Below are 22,736 nucleotides of genomic sequence, written 5' to 3' on the forward strand. Positions count from 1 at the left end.
CCGGGGCAGGGGATGCCACAGCGGCAGGACACAGGCCCCGGGCTGAGGCGGCCCCAGAGCCGGGCCGGGGCACGGACACCCCCTCGGCGGGGCCGGGCCGGGCCGGGCAGGGGGCGGGCCGAGGCCCCTGAGGGAGGGGCTGCACGGAGGAGCAGGGTGGGCGCGGGGAGCGGCCGCAGGCACCGGGAGCTGCCGGCGGGCCGGGAGCGGAGCGGAGCGGCGGGACCATGCCGGGGGCCGCGCCCGCAGCCCCGCGCCTTTGGCTCGGCGCGGCCGTGCTGGGCTGGCTGGCGGCGGCCGGGGCCCGCCGAAGAGGTAAGGGAGCCCGGGCACAGGGAGGGGAAGGGCAGGTGAACGGGCCGGAGGGTTGGGCGCGGGGACGGGCGGCTCCTGCGGCGGGGACAGCGCCGGGGTGCCCCGGGCCCCAGCACCGCCTGGCGCCCGTCGCTGACACAGGCTGAACGCTGCAGCTGCCGACATAGGAACGGCCCTTGTCACAGCGCACCTGCGGGGAAAACCTGCCGAGGGGAACTCCAGGAGCGGGAGAGCTCGGTCTGCCACCCTCTCCTGTGTTGGAGCACAGGCAGTGCCTTGGCACATCTTTACCTGGGACCTCTGCTAAATCCCGTCCGGAGAGCTTCAAATTTCGGATAGAAAATCTACATCAAGTGTAGATGCAATAACGTATTGCACTGAGAACTACCAGAAAACGTTCTATAAACATGTGTGTTCTATTAACAGTTTCATAAAAGTTAGGCGATTATTTACTACCTTTGGAGAGCGCCTCGTAGGGTGTGAACAGAAGTGGCTGAAAAGTGTTTAATATCAATATAATGAAGTTATTTGTAAAGGTGTATTAATTTGTGCGTGTTGATTCGATTTTCTTCATTGGCTCATGCATAGGAATCACCATGTTCCTGTTCCATGGGATTGCGATACTGTCATTGCTACAACATTTTGGTTTTTTGTTCATTTTTAGGTCTCATCAAAGAAAATGGTATTTTTTAGGTAGTTACAGTAATTTCTATTATTTTTCTTTAAAAGTATTACTCTAAAAAGTTGTTCTTCCAAAAAGTGAACTTTTTTCCTATTTTATTATTTTGGAAGAGTTTAGATCCACAAATACTTTTGTTAAATTTCAGTCATAGTTCTAATTTCTGCCTTGGGATGTTGGTGTGCTGCATCCTTTGCAGTCAGTAGATGCTATAAAAAGCACATTCATGCTCACAGTGGGCACTTAGTAAAGACACTGTTAGTTTATCAGTGGTTGTTTGCCAGACCGCAGCCTTTGGGCAGCAGGACATATACACTTAAAAGCTATTTGTACCTGAGGAACTGGGCTGCCAGTGCTGCCACTCTGCCCTTGCCTAATTGTACTTTGCTGCGGCTCCTTTTCTCTTCTCTACAGTTTGTACCCAGTACCTCAGTTTCTTACTATTCCATTGGGTTGGGAACATTCTGGATAGGTGGAAAATCATTGACCCCTCTTTTCACATGGATGGAATAGAGATGTGAACAGGAAGTTGAAAAACCCTTCCTTTGTGGAACTCATTTTCCACCCCAGTGCTTCAGAGATAGTCATCAGGAGCCACTTCATATCTCTTTGTGGAAAATGAGCTCCTGTGCTGGCTTCAGAAACCTCTTTGACTTTTGGTTAAGGTGTTCAGAGGTATTATGTGACTCAGTTTACAGCAGCCATGGTAGAAACCTCAACATGTTTGCAGAGATTTCATCTGTATCTCTCCCAAAAAGCTCATCCTCTAGCACAAGACTGTCCATGTGTTTAAAATGTTGCAGTTTAGCTTCACATTTCTCAGTATCCATGAGGACCAAGGAAGTCTGGGATGGATCAAAGCAAAGCTCACTGCACTAATCCTGAAGACAGGAAAAAGGAAATATGGAATCAAATTCTTCCTGCTGGGCAGACAGACAGACAGACTGAAGAAAGTTAGAGAGCCATGAGCAGTATAAGGTGTTCCTGGAAAAAAAAGCACAGAATATGATAAGTAAACTCAAATGCTAGGGAACTAGCTGCATGTTTTCCCAGGACGGTTTGCTTTTTTTCAGCAGACAGTGTTTAGTATCTGGACCACCAAACAGAATGGGAGAGTTACAACTTTCTAGAAACAAGTGTCTCCTAATAACCTATTGATAACCTTTTGTGTGTATCTCTTCTAGTTTAAGTGAAAACACAGGTACACAATCTACAAAGGAGACTGGATATCATGGTCTTATTTCTAAGTATTCATTTGTATATTTCATAATTGGAATTTCACTAGTCTATAGCAAATATTTACGATGAAACTTATTAAATCACTAATACGTTTAAACGTTCATAAAAATAACTAAAAATAGTATTCCCATGTATATGGAAAGGTTTTTGTCAAGAACAATCATGAGTAAATGCTACATTTTGTTAAAACTTACATGAGTTTTCTGGTTGGTGTCAGAACATGTTAGGATTTTTTGTGATTGTGGATGAAGTCAGGCCACTAGTAGCACAGAAATCTTCCCCTAATTTTATGTTCCTCACATCCTGGACAGTGCTGGTGGGTAAGTCTGCCCTGTAGGTAACCTTCCTTAACACTTTAAAGCTATCAGAACCTGTTTTCAGATCCTTATAATTTTGTCAGATTTGAATCATCAGGAAGCCTACAAGAAAAATGGAGAAACATTATTTACAAGGGCCTGTAGTGGCAGGGCAAGTGGTGGTGATTTCAAACTGAAAGAGAGTAGGTTTATATTAGATATTAGAAAAACATTCTTTTCTGTGAGGGTGGTGAGGCACTGGAACAGGTTGCCCAGAGAAGCTGTGGCTGCCCCATCCATGTAAATGTTCAAGGTCAGCTTGAATGGAGCTCGGAGCAACCTGGTCTACTGAAAGGTGTCCCTGCTTGTGTCATGAAAGTTGGAACTATATGATCTTTGAAGTCCTTCTAAGCCCAAACTACTCTATGAGTCTATAAAATTGCAGGGTGTTAGACAGAGGCAAAGCTTTTCTGGAGCATTTCGGCAAAATCACTATTTATCATTCTGAGAATAATATTTGAAAGAATGCTTATATCAAAATCTGTTTTTATTTAAGGCATCCTGAATAAGGAAATAATTATTTCAGTGGAAAATGTTGCCAACTCCTTCTTAAAGGCTTTTAGTTGGAGCAGATCTGTTCTACAGGAGTAACATTTTTGCAGAGAGCACAGCATTAATTTTCTATGTGTCTGTCCATAAACATGATAATTTATTTGATTTTGCTGTTGCTGAAGTTAGCATTTCAGTAACACTCAGGTGTGCAGAAAACCTGGTTTTATTTGTGTTATTGATGATGACAGTTATTTTTAGTCGTTTTTCAGAAAGAAAAAGAAAATCTTCCAGTGTTACACAACATAAGATTTCCAAACAATAACTATGAAAGTATTAGCAGACTTCTAGAAAGGAGAAAAGGATACAGTAGATTCATAAAGAGGTGGATGTCCTTTTAAGGTGATATGCATAATAATAAGAAACTTATAATTTGATTTTTAGTAGGATTTATAACCCTATTACAAGTGACTACAGTCAGCTGTTTTAAAGATCTATCAAATGATGATCTAATTAAACTGTGGACGAAAAGAAAATAAAGACTTGTCTCATGTCTAGCCTGATATATTAATGGAGAAGGTAACAGATTTTGTTTCAGGAGTGATTCAGTTACAGGAAAGAAAACTAATGAGGGTGCTGTATGAAAGGGAGAATTCCAGTAAAAAATAGAGGACAGGAAGAAACTTTCATCATGGTTCGTAAACTGCTTGTGCTGTAGCTTGCTTGGAAAACATTTCAATAACACACATGACTGACCTGTGATTCTTCAAGAGCTTTTCTCTAAATTCCAGTGAAGGATAAGTTCCCTGTAAGGTCAAATTGTATGGACATGAATAGCCCACAGGCTAGTACAAGAAACTCAGAAACACAGTGGTGGCACAGTCAATCACTCTGACTTCCAGCTGCCCTTAGAGGACAGAAGATAAAGCTATTGTTACCTGCCTGGGTAGCCTAAAGCTGTATCAGATTAAATCTTTAGTCTTTGAAAGACCGCAGGATTCTCATACTGCACTGAGAGAGATAAAGTGTATTCCTTCACTAGGGCATCTTCTCCATTTAAAGGTGGGGAATTACCTGATTTTGAAGCTGTTTTATAATTGTGGTTATCTAGAACAACATGAAAAATGTGGAAGATAGGAAACTATCTTATATTAATAAACCAAAATGTTTCTAATAAGTGGCACAATTATACTATGCAAAATATGCAACAAATACAGACAAACCTGGGACCAAAAGCTGGAGATCAGAGCATTCATATTCAAAATGTAACATTAGACAGCTTTGCTTACAGCTGCATCTTTAAATTCAATGCATAATGAAGGCAAAAATTAAGATTCACTGTATCATTCAATATAACACAAATTTCTGTTCACAGTTAGCATCAGTTGGTATCCATTTTAAAAGCAAGGTAAATAGATAGGTATACTTTTTGTGTCACTTATATAGAAATGTTCTCACTTTATTTTTCCATTCTTTCACTTCCCAAGCACATTCCTGAACAAGAATGACTATTCAGTACGTTCTATGTAAATATGCCATTAGCCAGAACTTTTGTTGTCACTGTCTTCTATAGAAGTCAACTCACCTGCCAGATCAGACTCAGAAATTCTGTCATTCTGCTTTATTTCTAAATAAGTTTGCATTAAAAAAAAACCCAAACAAACAAAAAAACTGTGATAAAGACTGCTTCAGATTCTGAACCTTCATTTTATCTATCAGAAAATTTGAGAGATTTTTTCGAGGCCACAAAGTCACTTAGATGTCAAAAAATATGTTTGAAGTTTTCTTTCTTTATTATAATTTAGTATGTCATTCATGCAAATTGACTTAAAATGTGTAATCAAGTATCTACCCATTTTAGCACACACTTTTGCTATGTTCTGCATGTATACATGCAAACTGCATGCAACTGTACAGCTATCTCTCATCCATTTGAGGGAATTATTAATTTCATGCAGAGGAGTTCTGTGAAGTGGTAATCTATTATGAAAAGATCTTTGGATAAACCTTACTCCTCCTGAGGTAAGTTTTGTATTCTCATGTATCTGACACCTCATTTGTATTCAGGTTTCATAAATATCAAAAGAATTACCTCAAAATCCAGGTAGAATGTATAAGCATATTCCTTCCCACTGGTTTTGCATCCAGGGTAAATGCCTATGTGGTTATTACTGCATTTATTGTCCACTAAAAGAAGGAAAGTTATGACATAATGAATTCTGTTAAATTTCAAGAATGCTAACGTGCAAAGTTGTTGTTAATAGAACTTCAATATATTCTTTCATAAATTTAGTTTTGCATAATATTGCACCATATCCTTATTTTCCTTTAAAAATGTTTAACATCTTTTCTAAAATACTCGTTAGGCATTCCATCTTTATACTCTAAACGCTCTTGCTCCACAGTTCTAGAATGTTCTCCTGGTGGACATCAGATCCTGCAGAGCCCTTACCGAAGCGTGCATTTTGATTCATCCCACCTCCAGCAATCAGCTATTCAGGATTTAATCTGTGACCATTCCCTGACTCTGGGATGGTATCGCTTCATGATTTTTGATAAGCCTGCTGAGATGCCAACCAAGTGCGTGGAGGTATTGTTATAAATCATTTCATTCTGAGAAATAGATATTTTGGTGAAGAATTTTTCAGTAGGTCTGGTATAAAAAAGAGTATTATTATTATTATGGGGACTGATGTGGAACAATACAAAGTTCCTATCTTCTCTAAATACTTGATTGTATTAAAATGTGTTTACTGGAAAATTGAGTCTTAAGCATTGAAAATTTTACAGTGAATGGGCAATAGCAGAGGATGATAAATTAAATCTCTTTTAGAACACTCAAAAACTGTAATTTCAACTCAGTGCTAAAGGAATTTTCTCAGTAGCAACATAGCAAGGCTATCATGGAACTGTGTGATGGTCAGTGTGTCAGGAAGGCCATGTGAGAGCAGTATAAAGGCTTGCAGCCACATGAACCCAGTAACTGTGGAGCTTTTAAAGTCATCAAGTCACAGAAAAGAGATTACTTCTAAAGTGACTTGAACTAACAGAGCTAATTGAATATTTGTTGCCTTGTCATCTGCAAGCCTCCAAAGACTCCAGAGCTGCTTGAAATATTTAATACTTCAGATGACTAATTCTCTATTTCAGAGCTTATTTGTAGATTTATTATGGAGCTCTTTTATATTCTAAGGAGATACATCTTTTTAGCTTCCCTTTTTAAAATCATCTACTTCCTTTAAAAAACTAAAAATGTCATTAGAATATTGTAGCCTTGATTTTTCTAATGAATTGAAATTTCCTTGTTGCAGTCTCTTAAAAAAATAAAATCTTATCAATTAAGTGTTTTTAAATGAATTCAAAACAGTTCAAACATACTAATGGTGCCCAGATCTCTTAGAAGAAATCCAGGAGGTTAGTTGAGCCTTCAGTTGATGGCAAAGGGCAGATAAAAGGCCGCAGTTTTAACACCTTTAGTTGATACTCAGTGTGCCTATGCTCTACCCTTCATTTGCTGTGCTCTGATAGCATCCACACAGTCACTTACTCTAGGTTAATGGTGCAAAGTAGCTCACTAAGCCATAACACAGCTGTGAGCTTTTCTGAGCAAAACACTGAGAAGTGGCTTCTAGTTAAGTTCTTCAGGCACTAAATTATAGCCTGTCTTTAGAAACAAACACAAATTCACTAGGTTCAGTAAAGGACTTAAGTCTCTTTTGCATGCATTTGTATTCAGCCTTGAGGAGGAAAGTCAGCAATCCCTCTGTTATACTGGCTGAACTTTGCTAAAAGCTCCTGCAAGAAATTAATTACAAATGTACCTCTCATTAAAGCACAGCAACAGTTTGATGTGGCATTAACCATTTCCTGATGTTTTTCTCTGGTGCTGAAGATGAATCACTGTGGGACTCAGGCCCCTGTCTGGCTGTCTCTGAGGGAGTCAGAATCCATGCCTCGACCTGGTGAGATGAAGCAGTTAACAGCTTGTGCTACATGGCAGTTTTTCTTCAGCACTTCAAAAGACTGCTGTCTGTTCCGAATCCCTGTCAGGGTCAGGAACTGCGGGGATTTCTTTGTTTACTTTCTGCAGCCCACCCAAGGGTGCATGGGGTATTGTGCAGAAGGTGAGAAAATGCATGCTCTAACTCAGCTAAGTGTGTGTGTTTATGAGTAAGTGTTTTTCTGATTTATATCTGTCTGATATTTGTTGGAGTGGAAATGTCAGGAAATAGTTATGCTAAAATTTCTTGCAATCCTTGCTTTTTAATATTGATATGATAGGAGAAATTATTTTCACTCCTCTATAACTTGCATGTAGCATTTGCCTAATTTTCAAAGACCAAAACTTAAGAATTGAAATTTTCCATATAATGAGGTGGGGTTATAAGACACATCTAGAAGTCAAAATTCAGTGTACCAAAATTCAGTGTAATTCATGGCACTCAGACTGTCCAAATAGCCACTACTGAACATGCATAGAATTTTGTATCAAAATAAATTTTGTCTTAAGAACTTGAGCAAACTGTGTTTATATCAATTATTATTTAGCGCTGTTAGGAGTATTTTTCTTGTTGTAACTCTTTTCATCTTTCTGGAGTGTATACATGTTGTTGCTAGAAGAAAATTCAACACAGAAGTGATTTACTGATACATATTTTATTACTTCTATGAGAAAGGAGACCCTTTGCAAAGTCTCCTACTGTCCTGGGCACTTGTGCTGCAAAAGTATGTTGGTGTTGGCAGCTCAAAACTTCAGCATTTCATTATTCATGACAGATTTTTCAGATAAGCAAGCCAGGGTTAAATCCTTAGAGTTATAAATACTGTGAAAGAGTGACAAATTTGTGTAGTAGGAAATTCTTATTAGTTCATATAACACACCATTATGAAAATACTAGCAGTATTCTCATGCATTGTAAGATGTATTGCTTTTACTCATATTCTCTGTTACTGACTACTTTCAAAAGCTTAAAAGCTTAGTAGCAAATCTGTCAGTGGGCTTTCTGGTGCCTTGTTGGCCCATCATTATACCTTTAGATCCAATTGTTAAGACATTCTCCAAGGGTTCAGCAAGCATGTGCCTGAAACAGTGGAGAGCTCTTGCACACTAGGGCTTGCATTTTACTTTGGATCCTGGTACATGATGAGGAAAGAAGATATACAAAACCACAGCTAGACAGCAAGCTAGCAAAGTTTTACTACCTCAAAACAAAGCAGGCAAAAAGCATAATTCTTACTTGCCTCTACTGAACACTGTAAATCTGGAACACATTTTGAGTTTAAATGCCCGTATTTAAGATGATGTTGTCATGATAAGTACATTGTACTGTTGTACTGCTTTTTGTATCTAGGTTACTGTGTGGCCAGTGTTTTTTCTTTAACACTTGGCAACTCTAAATACCTGATGAGAATTTTCTATCTGTCCTCAACATGCTAAGGAATTCAAACATTATAGCACTGAAGTGTGGAACTGCAAAGTCTGCTCTTTATTCTTTTTGGTGAATGGGATTTCCGGCGTTACTGCTGCCCTTCTGATGTAGTTTGGGTAGAGTGACTAACTGGCATTTTCATGTTTAAGTCAAGTTCCACTTATTTTTCTGTAGCATTCAAAATAGAAAACAATAGCAATGCACAAGCAATTTTTCTTAGGCTTCTGTAGGAAAGATGATTTTTTTTTTCAAAGGAGATCTGCACTGAATTTTGCTGTCCAGGGTTACAGTTAAAGAATAAGTGTTCAGATGTGAATTTGGAGAGGCAAAGTATATATTTAAGATAATAGTATAATTCCTTTTTATTCACTAGCAACATGTGTAAGTATTGGCTGAGCACATCAGCAGTGAAGATTATAGAGGTGATAGAATGTTCTATACCCTCCCTCCTAGATGATTTCCAGCACAAGACATTGTGCTCACTGCTGTCATAGCTGTACATGGATCAGATTACAAGATTGCTTCTATTCTGAATTTTTGCCTTTCAAATTAGTGTTTTGTGACATTTGGTCTATAGTGTAAGAGCACTGCTGTTCATATTCTGTATGTGTATGAATATAAAATGTAAAAACACTTTATAGTTGTTTCAGATGCAAGGCCACAGACCTGTGATCCTGAGGGAATGGAAATTGAAGGCGTCTGTAGCAGTGAGTATTTTGTTTTGATTTTTCAGGTTTTCTGTGCATCTGTGACCCAATAATGTCAGCATTTAGTGATATTCTGACTTGAATAAAAACGTGTTCATGTTATCAACAGTATGGCTTGGTTTGTGGCAAAACGAGCAGTTTGGAGAATAATTTCAGAGAAACTTGGATTGCAAAAGTTCTATCAGAATATTTTGAATAGGTATAAAAATGTCAAAATGTAACTGTAATTCTGAATGATTTTTCAAGAGTAAAATATAAGAGGAATCTACAAATTATGTTGTTGATTTTTCTGTTCCTTTCTAAATAACCTTTTTCTTTTTCCTTTTTTACTTTTCTTTTCCCAGCTTTCTTCATAAATAGTGAAATTATTCTTCTGTAAGGCACATTCCCTTGCATGTTGCTCTCTCCTGCCCGGTAAAATAATTATTGCATTTTATTCTCTTGTTTATGTTTTTGGCTTAGGTATATTTGGATTGTTTTTTTTCCCCTCTTAGCATCTTCCTGTTGTCTAGAATGTAATCAAAAGCTCATAGAGAGTTTTTTCTCCATTTAATAATTACTAGCAGGAAGATACACATTTTTCTTTGATTCTCTTAAGAAATTATGTACAATTTCCACATATGAAAAAGGTAAATATTACTAGTGTATTATTTGGCAAAAAATATGTCAATGTCATTGTGTCCAATACTGATTTTGTGCAGAATAAAAAGCACAGACCACACTTCTGTTTGACTAGGTAACCTGGTTCCTACATCATCTCCAGCTGTGTCACCACCACTCCCATCTGTTCCTGAAGTTGCAGCAGAGATGATCAAAGGCAGCATCTACCTAAGGTGTACCTTTGGCATTCCTTTTGCAAACAGCTCTGTTGGATTCATTATCACTTGGTCAAGACTTTCTCCTGAAGGTGTCAAAGAAGAACTTACACATGAAACAGCAGTTCATACCTTCTCACTTCTAGAACTTGATGGGATAAATGTCAGACTTGGAGACAGAGTATGTTGAAACATTATTATAATTTCTTTGTGTATTTGTAAATATGGCTCAGTAGACACTAACAGTTTTTAGAGAGAGGTCCAGCACATTCCTATATAATTTTTATTGGCAGAAGCCTACTGCCTCTACTTACTTACACCAACTGCCCTTATGAATATGTAAATATCACAGAAATATAACTTCTACTGCCTCTGAGGTTTTGAGACTGATTATCTCAATACAGTGCAGTGTCCCTCCAGGAAGATTTTTTTATTTGAATAATGTAAATTAAGAGGATTTTTGGATACAACTGCATCTCAGTGAGAGGCTGTAAGAACTAGAGATTGTGAAAAGCTGTGTTGTTGATTCCTTAGGTGTATATTTTTCTCTGGATGTGGGTGTGGGTCTAGGATTTATGTTTTAATCTCTGCCACCAAAGGCAGTGTGATGCCTTACCTTCCACTGTACCAGAATGAAGACCCTAAGTTTTCATTCTGGTACAGTGGAAGGTAAGGCATCACACTGCCTTTGTACATTCATGGTAACTTTGAGAAGCCTAAGATCTGATGGTTACTAAACAAAATTAAAACGCAAAAGCTATGAAATAGAAAAAAAAAGTAGTAAATAACATGTAAACAAGTGTAAAATTCATTTTCATAGATATAATTGGTTGTAAAAATGCTCCAGAAAAGATTTTTAATGTATTCATTGAATAAGATTTGTATGCAGCCATTAGTTGAAGATATCTCTGCACCACTGGTAGAATATGCCAGGAAAAGGTCCTAGGATGCTCAGTTGGTTTCTGTTTTTTTTCTTTAGCAGTATTTACCTATTACCCATGGCAACTGGTACCTTGTGCAACCAGAAAACTGGCCATGATGAATCATTGAACTGACCATGGTGGCCGAGTTCTGTCTTCATGTGACTACTTCATACCACAAATATATTCTTTTATTCTGGTTTTACCCTACAGGTCTACTGTAGCAGTTCTTCTTTTTTCATGGAGAAGCCAGATATACAAAGCTCTTCAGTTGAGAGCAAGGAATTTTTTGCTGGAATTAAGGTAACTTTGTAAAAAAAATAATGTGGTAGGAATTTTTGAGTATTGCTACAGCAGTCAGTCCTCTGACTAGAAAGCACGTAAAATGTATAAACTGTGAATTAATTGAGCCTGTTGTCAGCTGAGGTGGACTTAAATTTGTCCAAAAGCAAGAGAGTCACAGTGGTTTGTGTGCTCCCCATGTAGTCAAGGTGCAGGAAGGCTGAATTGACGCCTCACACACACAGTGCAGGGCTTGGCTTCCAGCACTGCAGCCGACTGGTACTGTGCTCATAAAGTCTGGGGGCACAGCCTGAGCCAGCCTGGTCTGGGCTTGGAGGGGTAGCTGAGAGGTTGGCTGTGCTGTGCTGTGTGGTCAGAGGCCAAGCACCAAACTGGTTTTAGTTCCTGCTGTGGATAGAGCTATACAGACCCTTTTTCTGGCCAAGAATGGCACCGCAAGGACAGACTGCATGTCAGTAATTACATATTGGGTATAGTCCTGCTGACTTAGCCTGAGCCTGTTCCTGTAGGATCAGGGCCCAAATTTCTCTCATGGAAGTGCAGTTCTGCAGTGTACCCTGCAAGGAGGCAATGTGCTCTCTCTGTTTCCCTGTGAGGCTGCATTCAGGACCCCACCCATCCTACCAAGCTGAGCTGTAGGTCCCTGTCTCTAACTGAGTTTCTGATTATACATTTTTTGGTGATCCATATTGTAAGCTTGCAGAGAGGAATCCCAGGGGAAATGTGGTGCTTCCAAATTCTTTTGGAATTGTTACCTCTAGGTAGCTTCCCACTTCCTTCCACCCTCCCACCCACTGTCCATTTTGATACTACACAGAACTGTTTGTATCTTAGCTTCTAAGAGTTACTCATTTTTGTGGTGAAGATGTTGTTTGCTAACTCCCTCCTTTCTAGCTGACCCTTTTTCTTGCATTTTCCTTATCCTTGCCCTTTTACCCACCTCTTCAAGACTATGGCTGCTGTGTCTGCATCTTCTCCTCAAAATGCTGCTGCTCCTCAGCCCATGTAAATAAGCACTCCTGGCTGATTAGGAAGCAGTGCTGTAGTTTACTCACAAAGATTGCATTTTAAGCACAATTTCTTCTGTGCTAGATACATCCAGAAACATATGATATATCAGAAGATGGGAAGGAATACAGACTGACAATAGAAAGTAGCATTCCTATTCCTTGTCCTGAATTTAGCCAGCTAAAAAGAGACTGCAAAATCGCATTAACATTAAACAGCGTTGATGAAGGTAAGTATTACCATGGTTTTGTTACATTTTGTATACTTAATTACATTTTTGTATATTTTTGTAAATACTTTGCTGGTTTCCTTCTTCAGAGAAGTTGTTACACTGTAAAATACTTTCTAAAATGTTAAAGTATTCAGAGTATGTATGATGCTGCTGAAAATATGAAAGAATTGCTTGTTGAAGTCTGCAGGTGTTTTGGTATACACTGATATCAGAGCCACATTCTTAAACTTGAATAGACAGAATTCTGTAATACTTGTAAAGTTTATAATTCAGGTAATTTTGTTTATGTGTTGCATTGCAAGTATTATATATGCAGTCATGAAGTCATCATTTTTTACTCTTGTAACCATTTTCTGTTATATTTTCTCAAGCACAAATCCTGTGAACCAGAAGGAGCCTTGCCTATGCACACAAGCTTATTTTTTTAATATTATCAAGAAAATAATGATTTCCATTTGTCTATCAAACTGGGGAATGCAAAAACATTGTCTCGGGTGTGTATATGAGGAGGTAGAGAGGAGGTTTTTTGCATGACCAAACCAAGAAAAATGCATAATTATTTTAATTTATGAAAGTGTGTGTAAATAAGTTAGTATCTACATTAGTTAGTATCTCCATATGTGCTATGGAGAATGTGGCTTATTTAGAGAAGGAACTCACTAATGATGTATTTTCTTTAAAACAGGTAAAGAGCAGTTAGGTCTAAACTTGGCTCTTTCTTCTTGTCATGTGGATCTTCTCCAGAAATCCTGCAATGATGGAATTTGTAGTCAAGCTGTAATTTATTTCAGTGCTGTGACAGACTTCATGCAGGATGGAGACAGGATTACCAGAATTGCAGTCAAGCCTATATCCAGTGAGAATTTCCTGTGGAATGGCTATGTTCCAGAAAGCACACAGGTTGAACATCTTTGTGTTAAGTTCTGTAAACTGTCCAGAAGTGTGGCTGGTGTTAGTGAAGCTTTTATTTCAGTTGTGACTCACTGAGTCACACCTAAATTTTTAAGTGGTTGATTTTATTTGCTTTGTTTTTTTCTTGAAATTCTGTGTTTTCATTTGTATTTTTGTCTTACATTTTAATATTGAAGTAACTACTAAGATTGATTAAAAGTGTATTAAAATATACTTATTAGAGTGTAAACTACTATCATAAATAATGTAGCTGAGTGCAATTATTTCCTAACCTGACATGTTTTACATTTTTTTTTCTTTGTTTTGAAGATTACAGTTAAGGATTTACCCACTGCCTACTGTTACTCGTTTACTGACCCTCATATAATTACTTTTGATGGAAGGTAATTACTGGCTTGCTGCTCTTAATTTTAAGTGTGTTGGGAGCTTTTCTGGGTGGGTTTTGAGGAGTGTGTTCTATTTCTTTAATTATCTCTATATTTATTCTAAATTTGTGCTGGTGATACAAGTAAGCTGTAGTTTCCTGCAATTGCACTGACTGTTTTACAATTCTTTTTGACAATAAGGATTTATGTGCTTTATTTGGTAAAAGCTTGCCAGCTATGATGAGGTTTGTAATATTTGTATTTCTAAAGGCAAGTTTTGGGGTTGTGGCAAGAGAATGAAGCAAATGGGTAAGAGGAGTGGTAGCTGTGGAATCTGTTGACTGCAAAAAATAGAAATGTTCATATATTAAATATGAACCATGATAAAATTATTGAGTAAACAAAACTTCTAATGCAAAAATGTTTCCAAATAAAAGCGTAGTTTCCCTATTTCTGTGTGCCAATATCTGAATCCTTGTAAGGATCAAATTACTAGAAACTGTCTGCTGTCTGTGTAGCATTTTGTTGTGTTTATTAGTGGCATTGAAAGCAACTTATTGGCTGCTGTCACTTGCACATCACTGCCCAAAAAGGATTTTGAAATGAAAACAGCTTTCATAGCTACAGCTGGTTTTGGTGTGCTTCTTTCTCACAAGGTATTTCTGATTCACAAAGGATGTCTGAACTAATATGGGCTCCAGACCTGGAGTTTTATGTTCTTTGTTAAGCAGAAGCACATTTCAAGCAGCAGGATGAGAAGACGAGGATATGTTGCCTCCAAAAAAGGATGTTCAACCCACACATGATAACAGAAGGGGAAATAAAAGTTATGATTGGTTCTGTAAAACACTACTACTTCTAATCAAGTCAATGGGCTTATCCTGATCTTGCAGTTTCGCCTTCAGTGGAAGTTTTAGGAGTGTCTTAACTGGGCATTGTAACCATGGATGCATTGTGATCAAGGTTTCTCATGATGTAGTGTTTTACTGCAATGTGATCTGTCTATAAGCATGATGCTGCAGAGAAAGAACTTTCTTTTTTAAGGATAAATTGTGTTGCTACTTTATTTACAAACTGAGGAAACAAATTACCTACTGAATTATGGACAATCCGATGCAGTCCCAGTAGTGCAGCCATCTGCAGTTTGTCTGCTGCCCCATTATACACAAAGCAAATTGACAGGCTACAATCAACTGTCAAATGCCATTTATAGCCAAGAGGCTATTAAACTTACAACAAAAGTTTGGAGTTTTTTTCTGGTTTTTTCTATTTTTTTTTTCTTGCTGCTGAATCATTAAATTGGCTATTTTAACTTTGCTTCAGGGGACAGATGGCTAACCCTAAGGAAAAAAAGCAAGTTGCTATTTATGGTTTTCATCTTAAATGATCATTGGGAATAAGCACTCTCCATCTTAATAAAGCAGACCTTTTTAAAAGGATGTGGCTTTCTAAATCATTTTTTCAAGGGTACCTGTGCAGTTATCAGCAGCTGCCCCCACATGCACACTGCTATGCATCTTATTGCTCTTACTGCATAGGTGTACCATTGTAGACACACAAAGGTTGAGAAGTGCCCTCCATATGCACTGTTAGAATCAAAGAATGGCAGTAGCTTTATGCTTATGTTTCCATTCACAGCCATTGTCTACATATATTCCACACATGATCCTTCTTTTCTGCTGTAAAAATAAGATTTTTTTTTTTAATTTAGAGCTGCTCAGAGGAAGATATGATTACGTTTGCTCAGGATAAAGCTGTGTTTTGGTTTGTGAGCTGTAGTGTTTTTTCTGACTTGGGAAAATGAGTTTCAGTATCAGTGTTCGCCAAATACTAGAAATCTGCTTGAAAATAGAGTTGCTGACATGTAGTGATACTGTTATTTCACAACCAAAGTGATATCATGTGCTATTCTTTTGATTCCAGAGTCTATGACAATTTTAAAACAGGAACATTTGTTCTCTATAAGAGTACATCTCGAGATTTTGAAGTTCATGTTCGCCAGTGGGACTGTGGAAGTCTTCACTACCCAGCATCCTGCAACTGTGGCTTTGTTGCTAAGGAAGGAAGTGATATAATTGCATTTGACATGTGCAGCGGTCAGCTTCATGAATCACAGCCACACTTATCTGTAATAAACAGAGACACAACAGGAAGCAATGTCAGAATCACTGAATCCTACCTAGGAAGAAAAGTAACAGTAAGTGGTAAATAATTGCTTACAGAATAGGTGAAATGAAAAATAAAGCTTCTCATGAGGCTATCTTCAATCTCTTTAGGTTTTGTTTTCTTCTGGAGCTTTCGTTCGTGCTGATGTGAGTGAATGGGGGATGAGCCTAACGCTTAGGGCACCCAGTACAGATTACAGACATACAGTGGGACTCTGTGGCACCTTTGATGGAAATGCAGAGAATGACTATCACACTGCAAGTGGCATGGAAATCCCAAACCATGCTAATGTTCCTTTTTCTTTTATTAAGGAATGGAGGTAACAAAATGCTTCTGTTGATGAATCAAATGCCACCATTTTTGGTTCTCCCTTTCCTTCACACTCTTAAAAACTTGTCAAAATTAAAAAAAAAGACTCTCCTTAAGTTTTTAAGGTGATATTAGAATGTCATAATTACATTCCATAATTAATTTAAGAGAAAATTTAAATTGAATAGCCAAGTAAGTATTTAAACACTGTACTGTAAGATTAGTTTGATTAGGTTTGGAACAAAGCACCAAAGTGTACAGTAAATATCCACTCATCTCAATTCTTTTATAAGTTACTCTTAAGGTTTTGTGTTTTAACTTGTGTTTAAATATAACTGCGTGATGCAGTCTTATGCTGTAGAAGTATGGAACAACAAACAAAAAAAAAGTTAATGCTTTAATAACACAAAAAAAATAGTTCAGATGATACAGTTTCACCTTTTCCTTTCCTCACTAGAATTTTACCGGGAGAGAGCTTGTTTGACAAGACACCTGCGTTGCTAACATCTTCTAGAAAAATTTTCTTCTGTGACTGTACACTTGAAGATGCCGGATTAAATCAACCAGCAAATAATCTGGAGACAGTTACTCAGTCAGAACCTCCTCTGTCTTGTAAAGAAAGTGAAACTGGTAGATTTCTTTCTTTGATACCAGGACTGGATGTCACTGCTGAGTATCTTGGTCCTGCTGATCTTGTCAGGGGCTTAAAGAAACGTTCATCTACACATGAAATGGATTCATCTACACTCCTACAGAGGCAGAATAATCAAACCAAACTTCACAAAACATCCAAATTAAACTCACATCCCTCTGCCACCTCAGAGGGAAATACTGGTACAGAAAGAGACGGAAGTTCAAGTTTAGACATTAGGAGGAATTCTCACTATTACAAAACTCAATCTGCTACAAGTAGAGGGAAGCGCCAAAATTATTATGAATACCATCCAATATTTGTCTTCCAAAGTCTCAGCCAAACAGATTTAGAGGGATATAGTTATTTTTTCCCAGAGGACCATGCCACTGACACAGATGAAAAGCTCCTTCCTTCTTGGCCCACACCCTCAGGCCTTACTGAATCTAGTGCTTTGTTCCTGTGCCAGCAGGCAGTAGCTAATTCCAGCATAGGAAGGTCCTGTGGTGCCCTCCTTGGCCGGCGAACAGGGGATGCCATCGATATGTGTGTTAAAGATCTGCTGCTGAAAGATGACCTCAGTTGGACAGAAGCATCCTTAGCTCTGCTGGAGAATGAATGTGAGAAAAGAATTTTAGAAGAAATAAATTACAGCCCGCAGGAACTTGAAGAGTCAGTTGAGAGCCTACTTACTGCTCTGAAGTGTCCCAGTCTCTGCAGTGGTAATGGAGAATGTACAGAATGGGGCTGTGCATGTTTTCAAGGCTACAGCTCATATGACTGTAGCATACTGTCTGGTAAGTGGGGGGAAAATGAGATTTACTTCAATAATGTTCTCAGTGTTTGTGCAAAGTGTATTTTTTTTTTGCTTCCTTTCTCTCCTGCTTTTGTACATGAGCAAGGGTTCTCAATTGTTTAGTTACAGTTTACTACAGCTGTAGTTATTTTGCATTCAGCCTTCTTGTTTCCAAGGCAAAAACATGAGCTTAGTTTCTAATAGGTGGGATTAAAAAAGTCACTTTGCAATGCAGAGTGTAGCCCCAAGAGACTGTCAATGTTTCCATGTGCTGTCTCCTTCAGGGAAAATATGCCACATTCATCACTCCCCTAGTTTTTTATAGTTTATGTGATCCTGCTTTTTAAATCTCGGTGGGATGTTTTTGTCTTCAGTGTTATTACATCTCTGTAAGCTAACTGTTAGATGGGATGGGAGCAGAATTGGTAGTGAAGAAAAAAGAGCTGTAACAAATAGTGCTGGGCAGGGTTTTTTTCATTTTCAGTAGGCAAGATGTTCACTAAAAATTCAGTTGAACAATTACACTAGAAAAATATGAACAGTACTACCAAAGTCAAAACTCTTTCAAAATAAAATCTGTTAATATTTTGGTTTGCAGTCATGTTTTTGTTTTAATGACTTACTTAAGAGCAAATAGAGAAAGAGGGAATAGAATAGTAAAAAATATTTGACTTCAAGAGAAATAAGATGGTTTTGCCTCATAAAAACTGTTTTTGAGTGTTTCTGATCTGTCAGTTTATTTCCTGAAATAATTTCCATCTCAGATTTTTTTGAAGTTTTTGTTTTGTTTTGTTGGGTTTTTTTTAGTTTTTAATAAAAAATAATCCCTATATAAATTATTGCATTTCTGCCTCCTTTCCAGTTCCTCTTTCTAGGGCCTTAGTTTCCTTTCAATTCTATTCTGGAAGTCTGATGTAAAGAGCCATAGTTGAGAAAGCAAAACATGTATTCACACGCATTTATCAATTGAAATTTCTCTGCTTCTTAATACTGAGGTTCCAAGAGAAGAGAGAAGCCTAGCTTTAAATTTAAGTTTCAGTGTAACATTGTAAAATCTTTCTGTTTATGCTTCTTTTCAGCAGGTCCCAGATTTTCTTGTTTACATAATTTTCATGGTTAGGAAAACAAAGATACTGCGTAATGTAAATGCATATGAATGAGTTCTCATACTAGCATTTATTGTCTAATCTCTGCTTCCAAGACCAGGCTCCAGAAATTACAGAGCTGGAGAATGGTGGGCTGTGCGACATTCGACAGTATGACTGCACATCTGTGAGAGTGTTTGGACATGGCTTCAGGGACTCATTGAACCTGAAATGTGAAATCATCAAATTGCAAGTAGGTCTCCCTGAATAGTGACAATTACATTTTAAACTTCTTAGAGAACAAAGGACAAAATGTCAAACGTATTATTCATTGACGTGGGCACGGCCCAATGGTTTAGTGGAAGCTAAAAGCAAAGGCACTCAGCACTTTGCAGCAAACACTCAAGACTTTGCAAGATTGCCATTTCCTCCATGATAAGAGAAATACAAAACATAATGGGAATGTTCAGCAGCTGGGAGGGAGATAACAGCACACAGCAGCTATCCATCAGAAGAGGGCAAGGGCAGCCCTATTAGTAACAACCAGCACATCGTTGTATTTTTAAGTGCTTATGGAGAGGAATTGAAGTACCACTTCTTTGAAAAAGGACAGCAAGGTTAAAGCCGTTACTAGATTTCTGTCTCAAATCTCATGCTTGAAATAGCCTTTTATAAACATAATAAATCTATTAAGAAAAGATAAAGGCATTTTTGATGTGTTGTCCATTTCCCAGATGTAGAATACCATGGCTATTCAATGATATATGTCAGGTTTGAACAGGAGATTAAAAAATGTTTCACTGTAAACTTAAGGGGAATTTGTGTAGAGAGGCTGTTGTTACTCATTCTTGAAAAAATTTTCAAGGCAAATATATAAGCAATTTACAAGTTGTAGCCTGGAATAAATGGTCAGCATACAAGTTTTTATGTCATGTTAGACATGAGAACAAAAAACCCTAAAAGTAAAACTGTATTTTACTGGTGTGATGATGGAGGGGGTGAGAGCTGGCAAAAGGGGAACCATTCAATGGGAAATTTTGTTCCTGAGACAGTCGTTTTCCTTAGCAATTTCCAGCAGATACTGAAATTATTTTGACAGATTAGGCACTGCTGGCTATAGATTTTTCTTAAATTCAACATATAACCACTCAAGTTGGCTTGAAATGATTGTCGAGAGTAGGTTTATGCTCCCCTTATATTAAAAGACTTATAGACCAAGCTTGCAGTAAGACGATTATTGGAAGTTCACTTATCACAGTTTGAAACATCTCAGCTTTAACTCATGGCAAGATATTCTGAAATCTCTCTTGGTGATGCTGTATTTTGCTCCCAACAGAAAAACTTCCTAATTAGTCACTTTTAATGATGATCTTCTCACTTAAAAGAGCCATTTTATTGCTGTTATTTTTTCCCTGAGAATACGAAAGAAAGGAAATTTGTGGTACTGGTTTTTTGTTTATTTTTTCTGGCTGGAGAAATAGTTAATTTAAGGAAATGTCAATGGACTTGCAACAGTATAGAACTGCACATATTTTGAGATTGGACTTAAATTATCAAAATTTTGTAGAAAAGGCATTTTGACAGAATTTAGAATTTCTTTTTCTTTTCAGTATTTTCACTTTTGAAATGTTAAATCAAATCTATTGTTCATGAGCTGTCTTGCCCTGTTTACAGTAGATAATTGATACAGGTTTGGGTAGGAAATGACCAGGAGACAATGATTACAGAGATAGAGAATTTAAAGGTAAAGCATGAGAGTATATTTAATCTCTGCAGAACAAATACAGTTTTATTTCCTTCTGTTTTACACTGAACTCCAATTTCCATGAATCTTATGAGCTAGAATATTTACAGATCTGAAGGCTTTTTAATTGGCTTTTGAGAGGTTAAATTGTTTCTGAAAAAATTATCTGAACTTGCCTCCAGCTAGTAACAACAGGGTTCTGAAGAAGTAGACTGTATCACATTTCAAAGGTTACAGTACTAAATGCACTCAAAATTACATGTTTAGAAGTATATAGCTTTTATACTTACCTTTGCTGTGAATTTCTTAAATGAGTATCGGGTGAAAGAAAAAAATGAGTGGCTGGAACAGAAGTCGCATATATGTCTTTTTAGCAAAAGTGTTTCTTTTTCTGTTAAAAAAAAAAGACAAGGCCTTTATTGCAGATGACTCTCCATGTGAAGATTGGGATTGAATAAATGTTTTGATTGGCTCCAATAACGAAAAAAATATGCAAGCTCAGTAAAAACTACTTAAGCTCAAAATCCCTTTTACGTGCTGTTCTCTTGATTCTCAGTCTGCCTGGATTCTTAGTTCTATCTCATTTTATTTATTTTCCATATGCTTAACCCTACTTCCACATCAATGCTTCAGTCAAATAGTATTATCATCCTTATTCTGTTATCTTGAGCTCTCAGGATGGATCCTTGGATGCTCTGTTCTCACAGCAGTTTAGAAGAAAAGTCTGTGGGTGTCAAGAAAAGTCAATGGTGTCTTGTTCCATTGAACAATCTCTTGGCTTGTACAAGGGCTAAATGGCCAACTGCCAGTATTGCCCCGGGACCCAGAATGATTCCTGAGCCCTGCCAAAACCCTCATCTGCTCCTTTGACTAAAGCCTGTCCTGGCATGGGAGCAGAGATGGAGTGGAGCAGAGGTGCTTGCATGTCATATCAGTGGTGTTTGAGGATCACCCACTGCTTCACCCTCCTGTTCCCCTCCAGCTGGAAGGTCTGTTTGTCCTTGGAAATGGAGTGCAGAGGGCCATGCAGCAGGAAAGACTTCTCTGCCTGCTCCTCCACAGTAGCAGGATTAGGTAAAAATCTGTGTGTGCAAATACTGTCATGTAATATTTGCCACTGCATTCTAATCCAGACACATTAGACTAGTTCAAACACTCTGTGATACATGGGGAGTTTTTCTCTGGTAAAAATGTTTTCGTTATGTATTTCAGTGAAAAACAAATTTTCTGTCTTAACATTCAGTATAGTGATAGACAATGGATTCCTGAAGAACCTCTAACTATGCCAGCTGCCTTCCAAAATGCCAGGACTGTTGACTGCCAGTTGCCAAGTGATGGCCAGCAGTCTGATGTCATGGATATGGTTGATGACAAGCCCCTTGCCAGATGGCAAATAAAGGTACTCTCAGAAATTTCAAGTATTTACTTACAAATGTTCCTATTAAGATGAAAATATGTCACATAGATATTATCCTTTATTTGATGGTACTAAAGGGAGAAGTCAACTTGCTTAACTTGGGGTCTCCTAAGTCTTGTCAGTCTTGTCACCTAAACTTAAGTGTCAAGTATTGTTTGACAGTGTTCTTGTGCAAGGGGACTGGTGGATACAACCTAGGTCCTGCAGAGAGACACATTCTTCAAGAGCAGAAGTTAAAGGCCAAGTAGTTACCCTAGAGTATTTTAAATGACCTTGGATCCATCTTTGGTAGAACTCAGTTGAGCTCAGCCACATGTACAAATCCCTGTGAGCAGATATCTGAGCTCTCATACAGATGGAGTCAATAAGGTCAATAGAGCCTACACACAATTCAATTTACCTTACATACTGACATGTGGTTGGGTCAAAATCTGCCTAGACTCCTTGGCATATTTCATTAGATTTCTGATGGCTTTTGTGAGGGTTTAGGCATCTGCACGTGGGTGTCTGTTAATGAATGGAAGCTCATGCTAGCAGACCAGGTGGGTCTATCAATACCTGTATCAGTTAATCCATTTTTACTGCTCACCTTGCAGATTTCTAATGATGGATTTGTTTATAGCAACTCTAAAACAATGATATTATATGATGGAGCCTGTCAGAGTTGTGAAGCACAAGAATCTGGGTTATGTACATTAAAGGTATGTGTTTCACTAATTTCTTTTATGAAAATATGCATTTTTTTTTGGCTGAAAAAATCTAGAAAAATTAGCGGAACATACCTGTTCTTGTTTCTAGCAGGGATTTTCAATGCACAGA

The 22,736-nt window shown here is 38.0% G+C and overlaps 1 protein-coding gene across 1 annotated transcript in view; it reads left to right on the forward strand.

The window, feature by feature from the left end:
- Positions 1–227: 227 nt before the first annotated feature.
- The window catches only part of VWDE (von Willebrand factor D and EGF domains), a gene marked incomplete at both ends in the record, with an annotated part of 35,126 nt that continues 12,617 nt past the window's right edge, over positions 228–22,736 (forward strand). Inside the window, 15 exons of the mRNA XM_084209357.1 lie at positions 228–315; positions 5,484–5,668; positions 6,971–7,202; positions 9,149–9,214; positions 9,951–10,210; positions 11,163–11,252; positions 12,345–12,489; positions 13,178–13,392; positions 13,714–13,787; positions 15,693–15,966; positions 16,046–16,254; positions 16,702–17,672; positions 18,873–19,009; positions 21,744–21,899; positions 22,514–22,618. Coding sequence (XP_084065483.1) covers positions 228–315; positions 5,484–5,668; positions 6,971–7,202; positions 9,149–9,214; positions 9,951–10,210; positions 11,163–11,252; positions 12,345–12,489; positions 13,178–13,392; positions 13,714–13,787; positions 15,693–15,966; positions 16,046–16,254; positions 16,702–17,672; positions 18,873–19,009; positions 21,744–21,899; positions 22,514–22,618 — 3,207 coding nt within the window. The remainder of the gene's footprint in view (positions 316–5,483; positions 5,669–6,970; positions 7,203–9,148; positions 9,215–9,950; positions 10,211–11,162; positions 11,253–12,344; positions 12,490–13,177; positions 13,393–13,713; positions 13,788–15,692; positions 15,967–16,045; positions 16,255–16,701; positions 17,673–18,872; positions 19,010–21,743; positions 21,900–22,513; positions 22,619–22,736) is intronic.

This window comes from Fringilla coelebs, assembly GCF_963513975.1.
Source record: "Fringilla coelebs genome assembly, chromosome: 1".
Taxonomy (NCBI): Eukaryota; Metazoa; Chordata; class Aves; order Passeriformes; family Fringillidae; genus Fringilla; species Fringilla coelebs.